Source organism: Typopeltis vanoorti, chromosome 7 (assembly GCF_054136105.1).
Source record: "Typopeltis vanoorti isolate ZY-2024b chromosome 7, IOZ_Tvanoo_1.0, whole genome shotgun sequence".
Lineage (NCBI taxonomy): Eukaryota > Metazoa > Arthropoda > Arachnida > Uropygi > Thelyphonidae > Typopeltis > Typopeltis vanoorti.
In genome coordinates, this window is record NC_143555.1 from 86,051,715 (window position 1) to 86,070,949 (window position 19,235).

Here is a 19,235-nt window from a genome sequence, read left to right on the forward strand (position 1 = left end):
CTAGCTTCTTCCGTTTCGGTGAGTCATACAGGACAATATATTTATATTTTTGCTTACTTGAAAGAATGTTTTTTATTCACTCTAGCTGAAACACTTTAAATACCATGATATATTCATTTTATTGAAATAATTTATTCAAGTATTATTAGATTTATGGTGCAGTAATTTATGCAAGTATGTATTATTAGTTTTGTTTCACTAGTATTTTATGATTTCCATAATGAACATATAGGGCGCTGCTATCGTTTTGTTATTGTGATTTTTATAGATGTTTGGCTTCGTGATACTCACGTTGAGCAAGTTAAGGAAAACAAAGTTTATTTCTTAATTTTTAAAGTAGTGCGCACAATTTGTTTCATGAATAAATAGTGATATGTATAATAACGGTATTAATGGGATAAAGTCTCGAAGTCAAGGCCAGTGGACAGCCCATAATCTTGCCGATATTTCAAAATCAGGCAATTTGTCCGACGAATATCGTTCTGAATTTCGCAAATCGTATTTGTTTATTGCATTATATTGTATATTGGCGATAACAGTGACATGATCTGTAAGCAGATATGCCTCCGTTATTGTAAAAGAAAAGGATACGTTTAGCACTATGAACCTCCAGAATCTTTTTCAGGATTTCAATCCGAGGTAATTCCACTAGTTTTCTTTGTGAATTTATGCTGTTGTGACTTGCATCATTAGTTCTGCATATTTTTATGCTGCAGATTTATGTAGTAATATGCAATTTATTGAACAATGAATATATAATATGAAAGCATCGCTGAGATTATTATTTTCTTTCGAATTATTTGACACTTGTATGTTGACCCCTGGACTGTTCACGGGATTCCACTACACTCGTTAAATGTTTTATTTAATCTGCTAATTTTATTTGTTCTTCGATGTCTATCTGCCTTGCGGGAAGAAAAGTTCTGCCGACTTATATGTCATAAGCTGACTGGCTTCGTTTGAAAAATACGGGAAAAAATTGAATATTTCTCACGCCATGCCTTGATTCAAACCTTGGTTACATCAAGTAATTATTTTAATATAGTTTGGTAAAACATATATAAATCAGCAATAATTGTATCTGGTGGTAGAATAATAGTTATATAGTTTAGAGCACATCTGTAAAGGTGGTGAAGGCAATTCAGAATATTGCTGCAATACTAAGATGGATTTTGACCAGTCTTGATAAGAGGTGGTGATTCCATTGTATAAAACTGATCAGGCCACATCTGGGTGTACCAGATCTGGTCACTGGGATTTACAGAGGATAGTTAATTGATAATAAATTAACCTTGCAGAGGATAGGATACAGAAGCAAATAACCAAAACAATATCAGGATTCTACAGTGTTAGTTATGAAGATAGACTGAGGGCATGCAGAGTTTGGTGATGGATAGAAGACAAAGGGGGGGGGTGACATGATTGAGACATTTAAACTTTTGACAGATATTTACAGATTGATACAAGGGAAGTTTTCATATAGTAGAACAAGGACAAGAGGCCATCCCCAGAAACTGCAAAAGGAGGTGGTGGTAGTATGAGGGTGAGAAGTGGCTTTTTTTTTCACAGAGTAATCATATTTTGTTGGATTGTGAAATTCATTGCTTGATAGAGGAGCGGTATAATACACTTTTTTTTTTTTTTTTTTTTTTTTTGTCTTAGATGAGCCTCCTAAGTGAACATTATGACTCCATGGAAGTCTGGAATGATAACTCCTGTATTAAGTAGATGTAAAGTAGTATTATGTAGAAGGAAGGGGAATGTGATAGAAACACAAATTTGCAAGATCAGCAGCAAGAATATTAACTCCTTTTCTCCTTCCCCCCCTAGCATGAAATAAATGAGTTATATAGGCAGTAATAAAATTAGAAAGTATGGTTTTTTTATTATAGTTTTAAACTTTATTTACAGTATTAAACCATTATATTAATTTTTAAAAGAAATCATTCTTATATTTTAAACATTCAAAGAGTTCATTAGTCTCTTCTTCTCCATTTAGTTGTTATCCTGATATGAAGTGGGTGGTTAGGAAACAGGTTTATAAACTTTTCCTTTTAAAAAAAAAATATTTTTTAAGCACTATAATCTGTTTCAAATCTTGTGTTATCTTAGCAGTTGTAGCTATATTTCAGTTCATGTTCCAGCTGAAAATATGGGAATGATCATTACAGAACTGAAACATTTTAGTTTGTCTACAACCTATATAAAAATGCATACATTTGTGGGATAGTGTACCAAAAGCCTCCTTAAAAATTCTTGGTACTGTTAAAAAAAGGTCAGGTTGATTAATTAATGATCTCTTTCTCATGACTTACTTCAGTCACTATTTCATAGGTAGAGGGGAAATATGTATATATATATATATATATATATATATATATATATATTGACTGAGCCAGGGAAGCATGTGGTGAAATGATCTTCAAGGGTAGAAAAATCTACCCTCATAGTGGTCTCAAGAAGTTAGAGACAGTCCTGGAAAAGGGGTATCTGTAGCTTATTTGGGTAATAGAAAATCATATTTATTAAAGACTTCTGTGAGTCAGGGATATATGTAGAATTATAAAGCTGGTGATTATGGAAAGTCCAGATGCTTTGGGCTATAGCATGACATAAGTTGAGTGGAAAGGAAATCAGTGCTGCTTGAGCATTGATCAAGAGCTATTTAACATCAACAGTGTCTGAATGTATTGCAAAAGTCAAAAGACTGAATAAAGTAGGTGTAAAAAGATTTAACATATGGTCTGGAAGAAGAAGAAGGTACTTCATGTTCCAGCTAAGCAGCAGCTAAGATTAATAATGGTAGTAATATGTTTGCATGAAGAGTTCAGAAATCAGGTTAGGAAGTGATGTGGTTAGGGTAACAGAAGTGCATTGTGAACAGAAATTTGCCATTCAGGCCAAGAAAAATTCCTGAAAGTTGTAAATGTAGCCAGTAAAAGAGTTATTTTTATTATTGTCATAAACACACCTTCCATGGAGTCAGCAGACTCATCACAAGACGTTCATTCAACTGACAACATATTTATCATATCAAATCTGAAGATCCTTAACACAACCTGCATTAACAACATCTTCCATTAATGCATTCCATTCATCTACAGTTCTCTATATAAAAAATCTATGCTTCACTACGCTCTTACATAACTTCCAGAAATGGCCTCTAGTTCTTCCTCTCTCCTTCTACTCTTTTTTTATAATTACTTCTGGATTAATCCAATAAAATACCCTCACTAACTGAAATGTCTCTATCATATCACTTCTTTCTCTCCTATTCACGAAATTCTGCAGTCTACATTCCTTGAACCCCCCCCCGCCCCTCAATAGCCAACATTCCAGAACCCTGATATTGTCTTTGTCACTCATCTCTGGACCCTCTCCAATGTTTCCACATCTTGATGAAAAACCAGGTGACCAAATCTGAGCACAATAATCGAAGTATAGTCTGACTACTGCTTTATACAGTGGCACAACCACCTCTTTATCCCCACATGTAAGTGTTCTTCTTATCATAGTGGCAGTACAATGTGTTGTCTTTGCAACACTTGCAATATTCCCTCTAAACTTCAGTCTACCATCACTCCCAGATCTTGAATCTCATCCACTTTCTGCAGTACAGTGCTATCAGTATAGTACACAGTCTTATATTTCTGTACTCCAAAATGCAACACCTTGCACTTAATAATATTAAAACTACAAGCTCACTCATTTGTCTAAGCCAGTGGTTCCCAACCTTTTTCCACTTGTGTGTACACCCTTTTAAATCCATTTCTATAAATTGTACCCCTTGTTTTTAAAATAGCTGTTTTTAAATACTGACACTTTTGTTCAGTGCCTATCTTAATGTAAAATAGCGGAAACGATTGTTTTTCCGCCATTACTGATTATTTTTCGTGTGCCCCTGAATGGCCCAGCATGTACCCCTGGGGGTATATGTACCACCAGTTGGGAACTGATGGTCTAAGCCAAAAGTCGATTCAAATCTTCATGAAGGGAATTAACATCAGCAGTGCTACTTTATAATTCTCCCCACTTTGCATCATCAGCAAACAACTGAACATTCCCCAGTCAGTCCACGTGATATATCATTTATAAACAAGTTAAATAGTGAGGACCAAAGAACAGAACCCTGGGGCACACCACTGGTTACCCTCCTTTTTTGAGATACTGCTCCATCATGCACAACCTGCTGATATCATTCAGAGAACCAATCTCCAATCCATCTAACCAATATACTGTACATTCCCATCCTTTGCAGCTTATAACACCATGCTTTTGCAAAGTACAAGAAGATCACTGTATATGATTCTCCCTTATCTAACACACTCATTACCTTATCATAAAATGCAAGTAAATTGCTAAAACAAGACCTACCATTTACAAATCCATTCTGACTATCATAAAGAATCCTTTGTCCTTAACCAACCCTCTCAAACCTTGGCTACAATTACAGTTATACAGGCTAGTCTATAATTGGTTGTAAGTAATGGAATCTCAAGACGTTATATAATCTATTTTCCAAATAAGCAAGGCAAGAGGGCAGCTGTAATGAGTGTTGTATTGTTTTCAATCTGTAACAGATGTCAGAGGTTAAAGATTTCCTTATACCAAGTTTTACTCTAACCGATAAGCTTAGGCGTTGCTGGTTATTCATGACTTATTTTTCACGGTATTAACAACACCACAAACACTTTTATCAACAAGGATGTTTTATTAACGCTAATATTTCGCTGATTTTCAACTCAGCATCATCAGAGCACAACACACATGTAAACGCGACAGTGAGTGAGTGAAACAATATAATTGCAGAAAGACAAAAGATTTAAAGTCCTATTTTTGGCGCCCTCTAACAAGAGGAAAAAAAAAAAAAAAAAAAAAAAAGCAGCAGTTATCCAGGAGTTTTTCTTAGGATAACCGTCTCCCAAATTTTTGGCAAATTAATGCAACCATATTTGTTAAGGTTGGGAGAATTCTTCAAAGCCATTGCTGACTCAAAAAATAGTCTTTCAGATCTATAACGACTCCTAAATAGCACATTCGTTTTCCTCCATCTAATCCTGTGTGAAGGAGTGTCCAAAGCGTGGTCTGCCAGTCTCGACTTGCCATAATAATAGTAGCGAATGTATCTTTCATGTTCTTTCAGGCGGATGTTCACTGATCTTCCTGTTTGCCCATAATAGGCCAAGTCACAGTCACATGGAACTTCATACACTCCTGGGTGTGCTAAAGGGTGAAGTTTATCCTTTGGTGAGCGGATCAGAGTTGCCAGCTTGACATGAGGCTTGAAGGTGGTGCGAAGGGCATGTTTCAACAATACTTTGGCTATCTTTTCCGATGTACCTCTGATATAGGGAATAGAAATGGTCATGTTGTATTCTTGTGTATTAGGGGGGGGGCAGAGTAATGGGCCTATGTAGTATTTTTTCTATTTTGTAGGGATTGTAGCCGTTGGCTAAGAACGTATGGTGCAGGTACTGGAGTTCAGTGGTCAGAGCTGTATCGTTAGAACAAATGGCTCTGGCTCTGTGTGTAAGTGTTTTTAAAATGCTGTACTGTTGGACTGGATGATGATGTGATTGTTTATGTAGGTATCTTCCTGTGTGTGTAGGCTTCCTGTAAATAGAAAAAGATAGTGATCCATCTGAAAGGCGGGTGACTAATGTGTCAAGAAATGGTAAACAGTTATTTGATTCTTTTTCTACTGTGAAGTGAATTTTAGGGTGTTGGCTGTTTAGGTAGGTGACAAAAGCATCCAAAGTGTCTTGTCTATGGGGCCAGATGGCAAACACATCATCTACATAGTGCAACCATACTGGTGGCTTGTATGTAGCTGTGGTAAGTACTTTGTTTTCAAAGTGTTCCATGTAAAAATTTGCTAACGGGGGGGAGAGGGGGGAACCCATAGCAGTACCATTAATCTGTTTGTAGAATTTCCCCCCCCCATGTAAAGTAACCTGCATTCATGGTAAATTGAAATAATTCAAAAATATCTGGGGGAAATTTAGACTTGATTAATTCAAGAGTGTCTCTAAGTGGTACATTGGTAAATAGGGAGGTGACATCGAAACTAACCATTATGTCTGAATTTTTTAGGATTAGATTTTTAACCAGTGTTTTGAAATGGATAGAATTTTTTACAAAAGTAGAGGAGTTGCCAGTAAGAGGGGCAAGCGACTTAGCTAAATGCCGGGCCAGTTTATATGTGGGACTATCTATGCTATCAACTATGGGGCGTAGGGGAACATTAGTTTTGTGGATTTTTGGTAATCCATAAATACGGGGTGTTTTAACATGAATTGGTTTTATTTTCCTGATGATTTCTTTGGGCCATGATGTCACTTTTTTTAGTAATTTTCGGACTTTTTTCTTTTGCGACATTGTAGGGTCTCGATGTATAATTTGATACGTAGAACTGTCACATATGAGATCTTGCATTTTTTTGTTATACTCTTCTTTATTCATGATAACTGTTGCATTTCCTTTATCGGCTTTTGTAATAATAATATTTTTATTATTGTATAACTTTTTTAGGGCAGTTATTTGCTTATGTGGTATATTACTTTTTGGAGGCTTAGCTTTGTTTATAATTCTTGCAATGTCTAGTCGCACGTTATTGGCCATTGCTGGCGGAAGATCGCGGATACCCCGTTCTACTTTCATCATAATTTCGAGTTTAGGAATTTGTTTGGGCGCGATGGCAAAGTTATGTCCTAAACTGAGGGCGTTCTTGGCTTCTTCAGTGAGTGTTTCCGACGATAGGTTTACGACCACGTGGTCTCGTCGAAGTTGCGGTCGGGACTTCGTATGTTGGCGCTGTTGTAGTAGTACAAATTTTTTTAGGTGCTTGCTTTTAACTTTTGTGAATTCTTTTTTTGCTGCAACTTCGGAGATCTGCTGTAGGACAGTCCATATTTCAAGATTTAACACGTTAGTTAGTTCTTGTTGTAGAGCTGTGATAGAGCTGTTTAGCTTACTAAGCTCTATGCGAGTAGCGACGATTTGTTCTCGAAGAAGCGCTAAACTCGCCCGTCGATAAATACGATGTGCCTTTGCCGATTGCAACTTTTCTTTGAATTTCAGAAAGGATGGAATAATATCGTTGTCGCGGCATCGTTTAAGGAAGGCTAACCGGTTCAATTTTCTGGACAATTTCAGTTTCAACTTACCGAACCGTCGCGCTTTGTAAACAATATCTTCCCCGTGCAGAATCATTAATCTAACCGATAAGCTTAGGCGTTGCTGGTTATTCATGACTTATTTTTCACGGTATTAACAACACCACAAACACTTTTATCAACAAGGATGTTTTATTAACGCTAATATTTCGCTGATTTTCAACTCAGCAACATGTGTGTTGTGCTCTGATGATGAGTGAAAAAAAGTAGAATTCATTTTCCAATTGTGTCCACATTCTATTTTCTGACTATTGTGGATGGCATGTTCCATGTGCATATGGGTTGCGGTATTTGCAACCTGCCTATGATATTACACAAAGGCCACACTTGGATAAAGTGTGTGCACCTAAGTGCTGCTGTATTCTTATTTTAAATTTTCTTTCTTCCTCTTGTTTCTGCCTTTCTATTTCTATGTTGATGTTTTTAATGATGTTGCTGCATTCTATATCATTGCATTGGTTTGTTATGAACTAGCTTCTTTTTCCTATTCCTTTTCCCCATGCAGTCATATTTTATTTTATTCTGCTTGTTTGAATTTTGACCATGTACCCTGGTTCCAGGTAATATTATTCTAGTTTGTGCTGAGGATTTGGAGTTTGGTTGAAAAGATTAACAGGGAAGGATTTACTCAGGAATTTTCCCAGAAATAATACCTAATTAACAGAAAATTTGGTGGAAGTCTCCATCATCTGGAACTAATCTCTTCTTGTTCCATGGAATGTAATTTAAGTAGAACTGGATTACAATCTGACATGCTGATTCCCAAGATGTTTTATCTGAATTACCTTAACCGTTTATAAGGTAAGAAGAGATATAAATTCCATCAAGGCAGGAATCAGTATCTTGATTCATGTGTAAACCTGGAATTATGGTCATGAATCCTTTATATGGCTGCTAGTTGAGTATTCTGAAGACTTTTTAGCTGTGCATATCCTACTTTTCCACTTCTTGGGGTTCTCTGTTTTGTCTAATGTGAGGTTTTCAGTATTATTCCAATCTTCACTTGCTGCTGTAATGGATGTAGTAGGCACCATATAAATATGACTACAATTCCTGGAAGAATTTTTGTTTAACTTTTCCATTGGATGGAGCATAAACATTTATAAACCTTATTACATGTCCACAGTATTTCCGGTCTATAGTTGAGATTTGGCCTTCTGCATTCCTTTGGTTATTACAAAATGGCCTATGGATGGGCAAGAATAAGAACTCCTACATCTCATTTATAGCTGCAGAAGTATTTTGGAGAAATGAAAACCTGATATTGTGGCATGGCATACTTCTGCCCAACATTACTCCCACCACTGTTGCATCCAGATGGTATCATTGCATTTTCATCCATAGAAAAAAAAAATTATAAAAATGTTGCCTGCATGTTAAAAATGCATAAAACAAAACTATTTTTTGCAATATATTTTAATCCATTCTTATCTAGTATATTTTTAATGGATTTATAAGATAGCGTAATTTGTTTCTAATTGCTTTTTCAGTTTAAAAAACAAAAAATCAATTGTTTCTCTTTTACAGCAAGTTCCTGGTTTACCTGTGCCTGTTAGTATTTACTCTTCTTTTTGCATTACGTATTGATGCTATCATTGTATGGAGTTTTTGGGCTGTATTTTTGCCTTTATGGCTCTGGAAAGCAATGGTGATTACTGGGGCAAGCATTGGAAGTTATGTGTGGTGGAAACATCCACAGTATAGGTAAGTATAATGAATGTAATTCTTATTAATATACAAGCAGAGCATCTCGTAATCAACAGGTTCTTATAATTTTATTGTCATATTTGTATGAAAACACCATTATCAGGTGTTTTCAATCAAATGGTGATTTAGCTAAGTTCGTCTCATATGGAGGTGGAGGGTTTTTCTCCCAGAAACTTGAGTTTTTCATCCTTAAAAAGAGGCAAACCAGCCAGAAGAATACACATATATATACAGACATAGAACACTTCAGAAATAAGGATTAACTAGCCTATTCCTTTTCTAATACGTGCATGGTGAAGTGTGGATCTATGTGTAAGTGTAAATCAGGAAGAAAGGAAGGATTTTTAAGTTCAGTAAATGTTTTTTTTTTTTTAATACATGTTCTATGGAGGTGCTAGGGATTTTTTTTTCTATTTTTTATCAATTTATATATATATATAGGGAGGCTGTTCAATAAGTTATAAGACTATATTTATACAGAAAACAGATTACCTTTAATCGTCATCATTTACATGGTCATTTTCAAAGTAACTACCATGAGACGTGATGCATTTGTCCCAGCATTGTGTCCAGGTAAACAATGGTAAACAATGCCTTCTTAAACACATGTGAAAGTCTGTTTTTTGAGAGTTCTTTCAAAACCGCCTCCGCAGCTTTTACACATGCTTTGTTGCTTTCGAAATGGCGGCCTCTTAGTGGTTTCTTGAGCTGAGGAAACAGCCAGAAATCGCACGGTGCGAGATCAGCAGGACTGTATGGAGGGTGTGGTAGGATACCTAGTTCTTCTGCAAAATCCACGACACCACCAGCAATATGTGGCCTTGCATTATCGTGGTGCAATAAGAAGCCATTCTTCAGCAATGGATGCTTCCTTTTGACGTGCTGTACTATTGTCCGTAAAACATCTGCATAGTATGAGCCGTTTACAATATTCCCGGGTTCTACAGCGTGTTGGTAAACAATGCCTTCATAGTCAAAAAAACATTATGGTCATAACTTTACCAGCCGATTTTACAGTTTTTGCTTTCTTGGGGGTAGGCGCAGACGGATGCTTCCATTCACTGCTTTGTTGTTTCGTTGTAGGGTCATAGTGATACAACCAAGCTTCATCTGCTGTAATGATGCGTTTTAAGAAGTTGTTACCTTCTTGTTCCAGTCTTTCTTTCCATTTTGTGCACGCATCCACTCGATCCTGCATTTGCTCCGGTGTCAAGAGTTTGGGAATCCATCGGGCGCAAACACGTTTCAGTCCTAAATGTTCAGCCATGATTGAGTGAACACTTCCCACAGAAATATTCAGGACAACATGCAGCTGGCGTACTGTAATTCTGTGATCCTCCTTGATGATAATCACTGTTGTGTTGATCATTGTCTCTGTGATGGACGTTGAAAGTCTTCCCTCACGTTCAAGATCTTCCTCATTTTGCCTTCCTTCCTTAAAAGTTTTATGCCAGTGAAAAACACTTGCCCTCGACATTGCTTCATCTTGGAAAGCTTCGCGTATCATGTTAAAAGTGTCCAATGCCGATTTTTGCAAACGCACACAAAATTTAATCGCATAATGTTGTTCCAAGGAAGCTTCCATTTCGACGACTGGTCGCGGTTCGAGGCGCGCCGAAACAAGCTTGCATTTAGTCACGTGACACTCTGGCATATTAGCCCGTATATGCCATCTATCAACCTCTTTTGTTAATACAAACAGCAAAATTTCTTTATTCCGCAGAAATTAATATTGTGATGAGTGATTTCACGACAGTAAAATTAGTCTTATTACTTATTGAACAGCCCTCGTATATATAAATTGGTAAAGTTAAATGGTGCCGTACCAGAATTTGGTTAATCTGCTGATTCATTTAAGGATTGGTCAACTGTGAGGGTTTGGTTATTTTTCATTTACATAATCTGGTGTAGCTCAGTGGATGTGGCGTTTGCCAACCACCGCGCTTGGCCGCACGAAGGAAGACTTGGTTTTGAGTCTAGTTGGCGACTAGAAGAAATTTTTCTAAGCCTTTTTTCGACCGGTTCCCGAGTTAGTCGATCTCTGGCACGGGCAAGCAGGTTTTTCCTCCCGGAAACTCGGGTTTTTCGTCCTGTAAACTCAAGAAAATCGACCGTAGAACCCACATTATTTCAGACATTAAATATATTGTGTTAGGGTCAGGGACCACGAGATGGCGGCACATTTGAGCCGTCTCTCTTCACTGAGCACCGCTTAATTAGTGATAGCCTTGGGCCATCTATCTCTGATTGGTACCAGTGGAGATTGAACTGCCCACTCAGTCTCCAAAAGTTAGATAGGGCTAAATGGCTTCGCCTACTCCCCGTATACGGGGAATAAAAAGGCGTTAGCTGATTTTTTTTTTTTATAATCTGGAAATCCTGTTAAGGAGAACAAACATGAAACTTTTCAAGCCACTTCAGGCCTCCAATAAGTGGGATGGTGGTCTCACATTGGGTGATGACATTCATCTCCCCCCCCCCCCCCCTAAAGGCAGTCACAAACATCCAGTGTCCACAGCAGGATTTGAGCCCGAAGCCTGTTGGTTGGAGAGTAGGTATGCTAACCACTCAGTTAATCAGACCAGCACTGTAATTTTAATTTATGGCAAATGCCATTCTTATTCATACAGTAATTCTTCAATTATCTGTTTGTAGTGGAAATTTGGGCTGATCTAGTAAAAGTATGATTAATCAAAGGTAAAGTTAAATGGTGCTGTACCAGAATTTGATTAATCTGCTAATTCATTTAAGGATTGGTCAACTGTGAGGGTTTGGTTATTTAAAAGTTGGATAATTGAGAGAACTGTATATTTTACACACCACTACAATACTGATTCAAAAAGGCCACCAGTAAAACTATTAATCATGCGCCACCAAATATTCTGTTACTGCCTGTCAGTGAAATAGTCAAGCAGATATTCGTAATTTATTGATGTCTTTGACCCATTTGAATGCCATCTAATAAACATTCTAAATATTAATTAATCTAAATCAGCTATATACAAATATATATAAATTTTAATATAGTACTTTACATAAGATAGCAAGGTATATATCTACAGTATAATAGCAACTACTACCAGTTTTGCCATTGAAACTAGTAGGCATCTAATGGTTTCAAAGGCTTTGTGGCCTGCTTCAGAATAAATCTAGCATAAACATACACTTAAAAGATGTTAAATCATTACAAAACATTAACTACATTATTCAAAATGTGATAAATTGTTCCAGATAGTTTGGCACTACATTTAAACTTTATGAATACAACCAGGTACAAGTACAAGTGTCATTGCTTCTGGTTGATATATTTTGTATTCCATCTCTTCTAAGTTAAACTTTTATAAGAACTGACAACCAGACACTTTTGTAGCTTAGTCAGTAAAAATTGGAAATACCTGGCTTTAAATTTCTATCAAGACATAAACCTTTCTAAGGGCTTTTCATCAGTAGATGAGTTAGCTGGGTTCATGTGGAATTGGCAGGATTTTTACCTCCAGAAGCTCATGTTTCTCATCCCAAAACTAACTCTGAGAATATATGCATTTGATAGATGTAGCACATTATGGCATATAGGATTAACTACCCTATCAAAGTATTAAATAGGTTGATGTGAAGCGACGTTACTTGTCATGACAGACCATTGAGCCTAACATGTTAAGAAGAAGATGAATGTAACCAGTAGCTGAGTATTAAAGCTTGATTCTTTTGCACTGCATGGGCGAATAAATCAATTCTTATCCTTCTTTCAATCTTTTCAATGTAACTGTTATATGAAATGCAAGGCATTTTGGTGTGCTACTAAATAATGCTATATCTCACCCTGGTTTCATTGGGGTAAAACAGATTTATGTGCTTTTTTGTATAAGTCAAAAATGTTCACCTATGTAGATTTCTTATAAGCAGCCTGTGGGTTTTTCTTAAACAGGGTATAACAAATACCCCAACCAAAGCATATCTTGTAAGCTGATGTCTTTAATGTTGGATGACATGGCATAGAATCACTTCTCTTATCAAAATTAATACATTGTTTGGAGGAGTGAAAGCAACTTTCATGTTTTTTTTTGTTTTTGTTTTTGGTATATAGGCTATTCCAGTGGTGGCGAACCTTTTTATGTCCGCATGCCAAAAGTTTACAAATCGAGTTGCTGACGGCCTGGCATGTCAGCAACTAATTAATACAACACTAATTAATTAATTAACATTAATTAATACAAAATTAATTGCAGAATTTTATTGAGACAAGTTTAAAAATTAATATAGAATTTCATAATAATAAACACATCATTTGACATACACATTGTCATATATAAATCAATATTAACCTATTATCAATTTATTAATTTATCAATATGAATATATCAATTTATTAATGAGATTTTTACTGTTGTACATTAGATGCCAAATGCTTTATATCAGGTTCATATTTTGTCACTTTTAGTAATACTCATGCGGAACTAGATTCATCAGTCATTCTATTTCTTAAACTGTCTTTTATAAAAATTCATTTAAAAAAATAATGACTCACAAGCATATGTAGAGGAGAAAATTGATAATATATCCATTGCAACAAAAGGTTTCAGGAATGGCATTCCAAGTTCTCAATATTTCCTCTTCTGCATTCTAAAAAGGGCAATTAAAAAATTGCCCCAATAATCGATCATTTTCCATTATTTTCAAGTCATTTCTCAAATCGACAAACTTTTGTTTCCATATAGAACTAGATTGAAAATCGATTAGTTGCATTTCTATGCAACTAATCGATTCCAAATTCAGCCACTCGAAAATCTCCGAATTGAGTTTATCTGTTGATGTTGTGTCCGGATGCAAAATAAATTTTCATGTCTCTGCAAATTGCCTGAACTGTGTAAATCTTGAAGAAAATTCATTGATTATCAACTGAATAACTGTAGAAAACTCTTTTGTCAATTTAACTTGATCTGTTTTTTCATGGGATTCTAGATCTGCAAAGACTTTTTTTGTATTTGGAAAATATCGGAAGGTATTGGAAATGACATCATGATTAAAAATTGGTAATTTAGCTTCGAGTGCTTTGATTAAATCAAACATGACAATAATTGTCTTGTTAACACCTTGCAGTTTAACATTTAATTCATTTAAATGTAAATACAAATCATTAAAAAACATTAACTTCAAAAGCCATTCGACGTTCATTAATTGATTGTATTTTTCAATGATTTTCTCATTATGTAAAAAAAGTCCGACTTCATCTAAACACTCAGCAAATCTTTGAAGAACTTTCCCACGACTTAACCATCGGACGTTGTACATAAGTAAACCATTGTACACCGAGTTTACCTCACTTAATAATTCTATAAATTTTCGTTTATTTAAAGCACGTGCCGATATAAAATTGACCAATTTTGTTACAATGCTCATAATATCTTCCAGTGGCTTGAAACTAGCCTTTGCGCATAAAACCTGCTGATGTATAATACAATGAAAACCCAGAACTGAATGTCCAATATATTTGGTAAATAAATTGACGAACTCATTTTCCTCTCCAGTCATGCTGCGAGCACCATCAGTAGTTACTGATGCAATTTTGGAGGGATCTATATCTCTTTCAGCAAGTGCATTTACAACTGCGTTGCAAATATCTATTCCTTTTGTTGATGTTGCTAATGATGTTAAATTTATCAATTCTTCTTTGATGTTATTCCCAACACAATAATGAATAAAAATTGCTAAAACGAGCTGATCCAGTTATGTCAGTACTCTCATCAAGACAAAAAAGAGAAATTAAACCAGAAGATTTTATATCTGTTTTTTTTTTTTTTTTTTTTTTTTTTCTGATGAGTTATATTTTTAGCCATTTCTGTGATTCTATCTTTCACCGTGTTTCTAGCCAAAGGCATATCTTTTATTTTTTGAATAATTTTTTCCTTGTTTTCAAAATTTTCAAAGAGAACTGGTGTGCATTTTAACCATGCTTCTTTTATATATTCCCCATCACTAAAAGGTTTCCCATGTTTAGCAATTACATTTGAGGCAAAAAACTAGCAGCAGTTATATTTGAACGACTGCATTTCATTAGGGTTGTTGACACTGGATATTCCTATTTTTAATTGCTCGAGCAATAAATAATTTCTGTTCGTCCTTGCTTTTCTCAAGGAGCGACTTATGGTTTGTCTCATAATGCAGTTTTACTGACGATGTTCTGTACACAACTGTCCCAGAACATAAAATGCATATTGCTTTATTGTCTTTATTAATCATGCTGCCATACTCTTCAGTCCTCCAACTTTGGAACTCTCTGCTGCTTGACTGTGATAATTTTTGTTTTTTATTTTCGCCAGCCATGTTTGGTAGAACTGTAACAAAATAATTCAAAACTTAAATCAAATGCATTTTTTATAGTTTCAAAAAGATCAACATTTTATTATATGCCTAAATTAAATTATCTTTATAATTCCCATTAACAGTAGCAAAAACAAAACAGTGTACATACGCAACAATAATGCACTTGCCGCTGCTTATTTCTGCCTACTGGCGGATGCGCGGTACGAAATGCATAACGAACGCATGTGCGATTAGAAGAGGGAAAAGTCAGGGAATCCTAAGGATCAGTCATTCTCAATTCTTTTTCTATAGACTGTATTTTTATTTATTCTTACTGTATTAGAGGGCTCAGTCCCAACAAACTTGCTCGTAAATACCATTCCCATTTTTTTAAAGTTCACACATTAAACTAACATAAGTATTAATATTATATAAATTAAGTGGATATTAAATCCAACATTATTTCAAAGCCGACTACAGTAACTATAGAATTTTCATGGGAAATTTGACCATTTAACTTATGGGAATACACTCGCCGCCATACTGCCAGTTGCTCTAGCAGCTAAGGCAACTTGTAGTATGGCGGCGAGTGTATTCCCGTAAGATCTCTGGTCAAATTTTGCAAGAAACATCTATAAAGTTCTGTCGGAACGATAAACGACACCCCGTCGGGAATGTCTTAAAACTAAGAAATATATAGCGAATGTTGTTATGACAGATGCTATGGAATTCGGTTGAAGAGAATTAGCATTTCAACTCAAAAAACTGTTCCATTTGTCTTTAAAGGGTTGCGTGATCTTTTGTTAATACCACACCAATCAAATTCATGTCTTCATAGCTGCGCTCTCCTGTAAAACAAAATTTAACTTGTAAGTATTGTAACAATTAAAAAAAAAAGGCTGAATAATTTATAAGCGTATAAAAGGATATTACATGTAAATCGTTGACGTGCCACCTCTGACGCACGTGCCATAGGTTCGCCACCACTAGGCTGTTCTGTGAGTTAAGTTTCTTATGTAAGGCTAGCACCTCTGTAGTTATGATTTTCTCGATTATTATTGTTCTTTGGGTGGTTGTTATAAGATAATGACAATTTTGGGGTGGTAACCATTTTTAATTAAGATATCCTTTAGTGATTCAAATTCTGTTTTTTTTTTTTTTTTTTTTTTCTCCTCGTCTCTTGACAAAGCATATGCTCTGTCTTTCAGGGTGCTGATGCCACATATCTATTACTGGCTGGTATAATGTGGCATATAGGTATCTTTCTGTGCTAATTTTCTTTCTGTATTCTGCATATGGTCACTGTCATGGAGATTAATATGTCCAGAAAAGGGATACCTTATTGTCTTCTGTTTTTAAGCATAAAACTGATTCTAAGAATTTATCTTGTTGAATTTACTTTCTCCTTGTTTAAGTAGGAGGCAAATTCAACAACTGTTCCTAGCTATATAAAGAAAATGCCATTATCGTATCAGATTCATTTTTGGTTTTAGGTGTATCCTTTCAAGGCCTGTTATTTGAAGCATTCTGTGCAGAGGATGTCATGCTATGGTTGAGATTAAGTGCCCACCACCAAGTGTTCATACATTTTTTATCCTATCAAGAAAAGCACTATTGTATATATGCTGGAATTCTTTCAGACATTCTTATGCAATTTTTCTGCAGATAAATTTTATGATGATTATTCATTTAGAATAGGGCAAAACATAATGTAAAAATCATTATTTTGTCAAAATAATATTTTGTATGAGGATCAAATAAAACCATCAAACTAGGTAGTGAATTCATAAGATGAGACCTCATAGACCGTGTATGAAATTTAGCTTCAAGGTTTTGAAAAATCAGCATGGTATAGCTGTCTCATAGCATCATTAAACCTAAAATATTTTAAAAACTTTTCTGCAATTAAATTTCAATATTATCATCAAGAAACTGTTCATTTGAAAAACAAAAGAAAGGAAGCTATATTGCTCAGACTTTGTTTAATCTGAACATCTGTGTAACAAGCTTTACCCACTTTTCTATTATATTGTGAGCAGGAGACTGTGTCCAGGCTGGTTAAGTAGTTAAGAAATCTGTGGGTCCTAGGGATAAAATCTCCGAAATGAATTTCTCTTTCCAGTGTGTGTAGGGTTAATAGTTTGTATAGATAAGATGTATACTAGGGAAGCTCTAGCATCTGGGTGCAATAGCCTGCAAAACTAGTAGTTATAAATAAGTTATTATTCTGTTCTCGGGATACACCTTGATGCTATGCTGAAGTCTTATGAAATATGGACAAAAATCATAGAAATTTGAAGATGGCATGCTGAATTTGCTTTGAGGTCTAGATGTAAAAATAACAAGTGATATTCATTGGATGGACTTAAATGAATATCGACCCAAGCTTTGGAATAGTGATATCCTAATAGAATTATGGATTGTGAGAAGCTTGTTTAGAGTTGGTACATTTCAGAACTTACACATGAATTAAATAGATATAAAATGGATGTAGTAGCAATACAAGAGACACATGATGGACAAGGGAAAACAATTTGAAGAAAAGCAATCTTTTGCTACTTTGTTGTGAAAACAACTGCGATAAACATGAATTTTTTGGAATGGATTTCATCATCAGGCAAAAATTAATGTAATCTCATTGAATTTGAAGCTTTTAATGGAAGAATAAGCAAGCAAAATGATTCAAGATAAGTTTTATTAATGTTGCACCCACAGAAGCTGCAGAAGAGGAATTAAAAGATACTCTATGAAAAACTGGAACTAATTCTTGAAAAAAAATCCACAACAGGATATAATTATCCTATTAGGAGATTAGTGCAAAAATTGGAAAAGAAGAGAAAGATAAAAAAAAAAATATTGGAAGCCAAAACCTTCATGAAGAAACAAATATTAATGGAGAAACATTGACTAATTTGGCCATATCTAGAAATGTAATAATAAGCAGCACTATGTTTTATGAGAAAGAATATACTCATACATATAAACATGGAAATCTTCTGATAGATATACATTTAATCAAAACATATAATAATCAGTAAAAGATATGGGAGTTGCATCCAAAATATCCACAGTTTCAGATGAGCTTGGTCACCATTTTCTAATTAGTGCTATTCTTAAAGTCAAAATAAATAGTAAATATTTTTCAGCATATGCAAATCATCTGAGATACAATATCCAAAGTAAATTTAATTTTATGGTGGAATTCATACTCATTTTTTCCTTATGTTCTGTTTAGTTTGTAGTGTACATAATCACTGAAATGTTTAATTTGTTCTATACATTGTTCTCCATTCAAAATGCAGTTAATATTTTTATTGTTCCTGTCTGTTTTCATAGTCACTGTCTTTTTATTGGTAATTTTCATACTAAATTTATTACAGCTGTTATTCAGTATAGTTAGAGAAACCTGCAGAACATCACTTGAAAAAAGTAAAGAGCTTAGTTGAATATCTCTCCAGGCATCAGGCCTAATTCCACCTTTCTTCATAATGTGAGCCATCTAGATAATGAATAACAGTGCAGATAATATGCATTCTTCATTTTGATAAATTATGGTGACTACAGCTATGTTAAGAATAATTCTTTAATTCACCGACGTTTCGACAATCATATTAAAGTCATCGTCTGGAATACACACACACACAGTGTGCTCTTTAAGTAGACTGATTTTTTACAGACAGCCCTTTGAATAAAAGTAACAAATGTGTTTATAGTTTCGACTACTAGAGTGTGTTATAATCGCAGGTATACCTTTCGAGTCGGGTGATGCATTTGTTTTCTTGTGGCAACTATTCAAGTAAGAGTGTGTGAGTGGAGCATGTCAGAAGTTGCTTTATGGAGCAAAGAGCTCCATAAAGCAACTTCTGACATTGTGATAAAATTTTACTGTAAATTAGGAAAAGCTGCTACAGAAGTGCACCACGACCTAAAAAAAAAACGTTTATGGTGATGACTGAGCTGTGCACAGGTGTTCTGCGGGTTTTAAATATTTAAAGAGGGGAGGGAGTCCCTGGAGGATGAACCAAGCTGTGGACGGCCATTTTCTACCTGTGG

General features: G+C 35.1%; 1 protein-coding gene across 1 annotated transcript in view; it reads left to right on the forward strand.

Moving 5' to 3' along the window:
• The first annotated feature begins 292 nt into the window (after positions 1–292).
• The window catches only part of LOC150104834 (transmembrane protein 185A), a 98,357-nt gene continuing 79,414 nt past the window's right edge, over positions 293–19,235 (forward strand). The window contains exons 1-2 of the mRNA XM_090396003.1: positions 293–639; positions 8,703–8,879. Of these exons, the coding sequence (XP_090252129.1) occupies positions 602–639; positions 8,703–8,879 (215 nt within the window). The 5' untranslated portion in view covers positions 293–601. The remainder of the gene's footprint in view (positions 640–8,702; positions 8,880–19,235) is intronic.